Here is a 7,460-nt window from a genome sequence, read left to right on the forward strand (position 1 = left end):
CAGCAATTAAAGGTTCAGACCATGTAATGCTCATCAATGTAACCTCACTTCAGTAACGTAGGTTCATCAATGTATTTCACTTAAGTATGCTTTTCTCAACTGGTCCAGACAAGTGTTAATCATATGCATTAAGAAAGCTAAAATATGAATTTGCACTAAACAAAAACATTTGGTAAAAAAAAAATTCTAATCGCACAGATTTACTATTGTTAGTCTAGTCCTAGTACAATTTTGATTACATGACTGATTCAAACTAATTGACACAATTACACTTACTTAGCTTTGTTTTTTTTTAAAAAAGGTATTTTTCTTTTATCTTCAAGATCATGTTTCTATTTTGGAGTAATTACAGAAGTTAAAGAAACACAAATGTGCATTTTTATGTTATTTTAATTAGTTTAGAAAACAGTAAAACAAACAAATATCAAGTATATATTTTTATTTCAATGTTAGGGAACCTCAGCCTTACATTTGTGAAGAAAAAAAAACAACCACAAATAAATGCATTCAAGAAATGACGGAGAGCCTAGACAGAGAGGAACCCAAAATTGGCCTCCGCATAAACTTGGATAAGACTAAAATTATGCGATACATATGGGATATAAGGCCAAGGGTGTCCCCGTCAGACTTGGCGAGTCAAAGCTTGAAGAGCTGGACAAGTTCACGTACCTTGGCAGCATCATAACAAATGATGGAGATGCTTACCATGATGTAGCGTGCCGAATAGGAAAGGCAGGGAGCATTTTCCAAAGGCTGCAGCCTATTTGGACTAGCCAAGCCATTGGACTCAGACAAAAATACACCTTCTCAACACAATCGTCATTCCAACTGCTACATATGCATGTGAGACGTAGAAGTCATCTGTCAAAATTGAGAAAAGACTAAATGTGGCTCAACAGAGATGGCTGAGACAGATTTTGGGAGTCAGTTACACAGACTGGATCTCAAACAAGGAAATCCTATGCCGAACTGGGAGTCGAACACTTAGTGAGGTTGTGACTGAGTGTCACATGAGGTTTGCGGGACATGTTCTACGTCAAAATGAATTACGCACACCAAGAGTTGCGATAACATGGAAGCCAAAACGAGGAAAGCACAAACAGGGACGTCCTCGTATTACTTGGCGACACACCTTCATGGAGGACCTCAGAACAGTGGACACCAGGTGGGAGGAGGCTTCAGACATTGCCAGTGACAGATATTTGTGGAGACAGCTTGCCGCCCAATGCGCCGAACAGTGCGGGAGGACCTAAACACACTAAACAGTTACATAGTTTAGAGTTTTATATAGTTACCAAGATCCATTTGATAGTTACAAAGTGTGCCACAAATGCTACAGATGAAACTATTTGATAGGGTTTTTGTTATTTCTAATAGTAGTTTTTGTTATTTCACAATTAGCATAACAAAACACTTTATTTGAGAATTTACCACAGATTCTTTTTCTGTAATATGCGCTTAGTTTTTCAATGACCAGTTCTTACAAATCAGAAGAGGCATCATACTGAAAGTAAATATAGTTATAGTAATCACCAATAATTTTTTTTTTGTATTGCAAATTCGCATAAAAAAAACAATAGTAATATTATTTGAATACAACATTTACATTTGAACAAAACATTCTGTTTTAAACTTGCAAATGCTAGCTACTCATCTTCAGCAATAAATAATGCATCAGAATTGCTTTCTTCATCATCATAGAAATGGGAGGAGTTGAAATCTTTGGCTTTCAAAGGTTTCTCTGATTCAACCTGACTTTTATCTTTAGAAGTAGCTGTGGTTTCTGGTACATAGTTTTCTAACAATTCATCCTCAGTCTCAATAGACTTCTGCAATACAGTCAAGTTATTACAGTCATCAATGCCTTTTGACTGGTCAACATCAAGCGTAGACTGTTTTTCTGAGAGAAAAAAAAATTATAAAAGATTCTATAATTAATAAAATAACAGATTTTATGAACGCCATCTATTCATTTTAAAGAAATGATATCTTGGTACTAACTACAGAGACAAATCTATTCATCTATATGTTGTATCCTTTACTTTTAAAAAATACCTTTTTAGTAGAAGGAGAGCCAGTAAACTTCAAAACATTCGGGAAATTTTCTTATTTTTAAAGACTGAAAAAAAAAAAATCAAACCTTTTAATTTGGCAACTCGTTTACTAAGTGCCAACATTTTGTTCCTCTCTATTTTAGCTTTCAGCTCATCAGACAAAGTCTAAGGAAGAAATTAAAATACAAATCAGGATAAAAAGGTCAGACCTGTGTTTATTTAATTAATTTCCATTTCAAAAATAATAAATATTTAAAAATGAAAATTTCTGTGCTATCCAAAATGATGGCCCATGGAAGACAGTTAACTAGAGAGATGTTATTCTATGTTACAACTGTATTTACCTAGGCAATAAAGCTATAAAATGAGTTGTTGGATCAGTTGGCTAAACAACTTAAAATTGTTTTAGGCAAGAACATCTCAAAACGTGACTGGTGTGACCTCCAATGACAAAATAAGCTTTTAGTTTTTGATTATTAAAATTTTGGGTGAGTTTCAAACTTCAGTAATTCTTAGCATAGCAAACTTGTGAGTTTCAAACTTCAGTAATTCTAAGCATAGCAAACTTGTGAGTTTCAAACTTCAGTAATTCTAAGCATAGCAAACTTGTAAGTTTCAAACTTCAGTAGTTCTAAGCATAGCAAACTTGTAAGTTTCAAACTTCAGTAGTTCTAAGCATAGTAAACTTGTAAGTTTCAAACTTCAGTAGTTCTAAGCATAGCAAACTTGTAAGTTTCAAACTTCAGTAGTTCTTAGCATAGCAAACTTGTAAGTTTCAAACTTCAGTAGTTCTAAGCATAGCAAACTTGTAAGTTTCAAACTTGAGTAGTTCTAAGCATAGCAAACTTGTAAGTTTCAAACTTCAGTAGTTCTAAGCACAGCAAACTTGTAAGTTTCAAACTTCAGTAGTTCTTAGCATAGCAAACTTGTAAGTTTCAATCTTCAGTAGTTCTAAGCATAGCAAACTTGTAAGTTTCAATCTTCAGTAATTCTAAGCACAGCAAACTTGTAAGTTTCAAACTTCAGTAATTCTAAGCACAGACAATTTATGAGGTTCAAACTTCAAATGCAAACTTGTAAGATTCAAACTTCATTAGTTCTAAGCACAGCAAACTTGTAAGTTTCAAACTTCAGTAGTTCTAAGAACAGACAATTTATGATGTTCAAACTTCAAATGCAAACTTGTAAGATTCAAACTTCATTAGTTCTAAGCACAGACAATTTATGAGGTTCAAACTTCAAATGCAAACTTGTGAGTTTCAATAAGAATAGAACTAAATCAAACCCTCAAAATCAACGTTTGATGGCTTTTTTAAAATTTAGAATTCTAATCAAATGTATATATCAAAAGTTAGTTCTACAGCTAAAAGATAGTGGAATTTATTACACTGTTTGAGTCAGATGGTTTTTTCCTACTCTATAAATTCCAAGGTATTCTGGATGCTCTAACTATTTTATGATGTTATAGTCAACCAAAAATGATAGTACATTCAGAAAGAGTAGTTACATTTTTTCCATGTTTACATACCAGTACAACTTTTGATAGGTAATAGATTTACAGACACAATGATTTGCAATAAAAATCTGTCAAAACAAAACATATAATATCTCATTAAAAAAAAAAAAACCAAACCATTTCATTTGGCAGCTTGTTTACTAAGTGCCAGCATTTTGTTCCTCTCTATTTTAGCATTCAGAAGAACTGATTGAAGAAAATTTAGCATTTGAGAACTGATGAACATAGGTCCAATGCTCATGTCATTTAACCCTTATGAAATAGACTCACTTGGGTCTGTGATGTTTTACCAAGTAGGGGTGAAGATAAAACTGTAGCCTGATTTTGTGGTTCTGTCCTAGATACAATATTTATTGGTTTGCCTTGGTCGCGTAATAAATCATCAAGTTCTGATTCATCAATCTGTAGACAAAGAAAAAAAATGTCAAAAGTTTTACATTTACCATGTGTTACAGAACTTAATTAAACATTATTAACTAAATTAAACAGAAAGTAATTTTAGCTTCTCATTCAAGCCAAAGATCTATTACAAACACTAACTGACAGACAAATAGTAACTTTGCATCTAGTTTCAATTAAGAATTGAGATTTTGTAAAAATAGTTTTTAAAGTTAATTTGAAAAGTATAATCTTTTAGTCATTGACATTTATATTATGTAAATTAAAAAAAAAAATTGACTGAAAAGTAACCAAGGTATTAAAAATAGAAGTAAGTCAGTTGATACAAATTTTCATTCATCATAAAAAAAATATTTTTTTTTAAGAACGCAATGATGCAACCTTTCCAGTAAAAGCTTTTATAAACAGATTTTTATTCACTACATTTTATTTATGCACATGATAATATGCTTTGAAAAATTTATAAATGTGTGGCTGCTATTGAAGATTGTTGCACCTCTAAAAACCTTACAATCAGTTTTCTTATAACATGGAATTTTACTTAGACTCAAGGTTATGAAGTCATGTCATGTTATGCTTTCTGTCAGTCACTCCACTTATTAGCAATAGTTTCAGTATTTCTATTTTCAATCTCCCCATTAACATTTCTTAAAAGAAAAGGACTAAAATAACTTACCTCAAGAGAATGATTCAGTTGATTCAAACTAGTGTTGCTATCTTCCTCCAACTGACTTCCTCGCTGAACCTCATCAACTTCATCTTGAAGTGAAACAACCGGCATGTCAAGTCGAATTCTTTTGACACAGTTCTGATTGAAAATCAGTTCAAAACAACAAACTAAAGTTTAAAGTGAACTTAATTTTTGTTTTGTGATGACAAGTTTTTTTTAACCATCTGTATATGTATAAATATAATAATAATCTTTATTATCTATATGGGAATTTGTCTTACAATTTGTGCAAACAAAACATAACTAGAAAACCAAAATATACATTCACACCAGACTCACTCATAATTTACATGGGAAATGTTTAAATCAGATAGTTGAATTTTATTTAAATTGCCAGTGGGACAAAATATACGCAATAGAAGAAAAGACAATTTAGAAGCATTTTTAAATTTTAATTATAAGGAGAAATCATATATATATTGTTACGTATTTCTGAATCTTCTGGCTAAATGTATTAGTAGGCACACAAATAAAAACACTGCAAAGAACTTGACGACTAAACTCTCAGCTTCATATAACTTTATTGACTATTAACTCTAACAATTTGTTACTGTAACATGTAGGGTAGAAGACTGTACAATATCTGTCAATTTACAGTTAGCTATACATCGTCTCTTCACTTCGTTGCAGGTCTCCCAAAGCTGAACCAAGTCGTACTCAAAGTCTACGAATCAGAGCCGCACACGTCTTACATCGACAGTATCGACTGTAACGGCTCAAGTCCACTGTAGTTCGCTGTATAGACTTTAACGACAGTAGTTCACTCCAGTTAACTCTACCCTAGTTAACTTGCATCGAGTCGTACACATCTCTCTTCTACTGTCTTGCACAGTAGACAACAGTACCGACGACTCATTCACGACTGACTTTCACATTAACTCTCTGGCTTATATAGAGTCCCTAATTGCTTGTCCATTGTTGCAAAAACACTGCTAGTATCCTCTGGAACAACACGGGAGGAAACATCACATCATGTTGTTGTTTATACATGTCGGTTCCAGAGAACACCTGCTGCAGTGTCATCTCGCTGGGGTCACACGTTGACCTCTACTTGTCACTGTTCATTTGTAACAATATATATATATATATATAAATATTAACACATGTTTCAGTAATGGCATAGATGTAATTGTTGTATGTTATATGTTGAATATGCTTTAAAACATAGTACACCAATTTAACTTCTTTCTTGCACTAACATGTTGAGAACAAAATACACAAACCTGAACTTCTTTCTTGGAGCCTAATCTTTCTACTCTGTCTAATACTTCAGCAAATGGCATTTTGGGGAAAAGGCGGTGACCCCAATGCTCTAGGTGTCGCATGATAAGTTTGAGATCTTCAGCCTGAGTACAAAGAAAACATTGAATAAATATAACAGTAAATTTTATTCACATAAGACTAGACAGAAAAACTAGCAATATGAATGTAATATTTAGATAAAAAGTATAAATAATATCCTTAATCTAATTTTGACAAAATTGTTATTGTATCAAAATTTTAACTTCTCAATGTCCAACCAATGACAATGGCACAATTATATTGTCAATTTTTAAAGATAATAATAAAAAGGCTTGTCTTCGAGTCCGAAGATTAATGAGAAATGCACTATTTCCCATGGTTACGCAGACCCAGCTGGGACCTACATACTTTGCCACATCTAGCGAGACATAACCCTTTTCTGTCGGTGGCCGATTTAGATTTTTAAAAGATACATTGTATATAAACCTATCATTGCAGAATTTGTTACAGGAAAATGTTTAATGTTATATATATATATTTTTTTTTTAATAATTTTTTTTCTCGTTCGTTTAACAGTACTATAGTGATCAAGTCTAAAATGAACATAACCAACTCAATTCAAATGATTAACTTGGTCCAAAATCAAGTTTAAACTGACAATAAAAATTTTAGGTTAATAAATTACCTCATGATTTCTTCCCAAAAGTGGCACTTTTTTAAACATTTGTGGTAAGGCTGGAATCCCACGATCTCCTAATAATCTGTAAAGAACAAATTAGTCTAAGAAAGGGAAAAAAAAATATAAATAGCAGTTGCTCATAAGTTGATTATGTTTTAAAATTTTGACCTAAACAAAATCTTTTGAAATCTACATTATTTTTGTTATTAAGAGATAAGTTATTAAACTAAAAATATAATTGAGGAAATAAAAAACAGAATGTAGAATTCGATTCCTACCTCTCTGCATTTAGTTTGGGCATTGATCTTTTAGGAACATTTTTAGATGCTCCTTTCATACTTTTCAACTTGGATAATATTTCAGGGTTTTCTGAAGACACCACAGTACAATTTTAATGAGACACCGTTAAATGCAAAACACAAAAGAATGCAAATAAAAATCAGAAGGTAATGGGATACGATATATAATATACCTTGTAAGTCATCTCCTCCTTCAGCCTCCTCCCCTTCATTCCTTAAAGGGTCAAGTTCATCAGCTAGGTCTGGAAGTCTCGCTGGATAAAAATCTTCAGCATCTTCATAATCTTCAAAAATATCATCCATTTCTAGCGGTATACTATCCATTTCAGTGGATTTTTATTAACAAAACCTGAATAAAAGTAAAAGTTAACAATTCAAAGTATTGTATATAGGAGAACATTCATTTAAAAAAACAATAATACTGGCAGTAATTTAGACAAATTCTTAGTATAGCATCTCTATAATATATAGTAGCACTTTTTTTGAGCACTTATTTTGAAAATTTTCAGAAAATTCCCATCACTGAATATATGTGCCACTT

The 7,460-nt window shown here is 32.1% G+C and overlaps 1 protein-coding gene across 1 annotated transcript; it reads right to left on the bottom strand.

Moving 5' to 3' along the window:
* Positions 1-424: 424 nt before the first annotated feature.
* LOC106052221 (TIMELESS-interacting protein-like) lies at positions 425-7,243 on the bottom strand. Its single transcript, XM_056042260.1, has 8 exons — positions 7,093-7,243; positions 6,899-6,989; positions 6,627-6,702; positions 5,923-6,045; positions 4,646-4,777; positions 3,841-3,972; positions 2,141-2,219; positions 425-1,900 (listed from the first exon to the last, which is right to left on the bottom strand). Exons 1-8 carry the CDS (start codon positions 7,241-7,243, stop codon positions 1,647-1,649), a joined length of 1,038 nt encoding a protein of 345 aa, XP_055898235.1. The 3' UTR covers positions 425-1,646.
* Between the last annotated feature and the right edge of the window lie 217 nt (positions 7,244-7,460).

The sequence above is a fragment of the Biomphalaria glabrata genome, chromosome 1, assembly GCF_947242115.1.
Source record: "Biomphalaria glabrata chromosome 1, xgBioGlab47.1, whole genome shotgun sequence".
NCBI lineage: Eukaryota > Metazoa > Mollusca > Gastropoda > Planorbidae > Biomphalaria > Biomphalaria glabrata.

Excerpts from the sequence above, each read along its gene's own strand:
- LOC106052221 (XM_056042260.1), bottom strand. The coding sequence starts at position 7,243 with ATGGATAGTATACCGCTAGAAATGGATGATATTTTTGAAGATTATGAA. Across the intron at positions 6,046-6,626 it reads TTTTGGGAAGAAATCATGAG|GCTGAAGATCTCAAACTTAT; the intron begins GTAATTTATTAA and ends CTTTGTACTCAG. Across the intron at positions 1,901-2,140 it reads ACGAGTTGCCAAATTAAAAG|AAAAACAGTCTACGCTTGAT; the intron begins GTTTGATTTTTT and ends TTTTTCTCTCAG.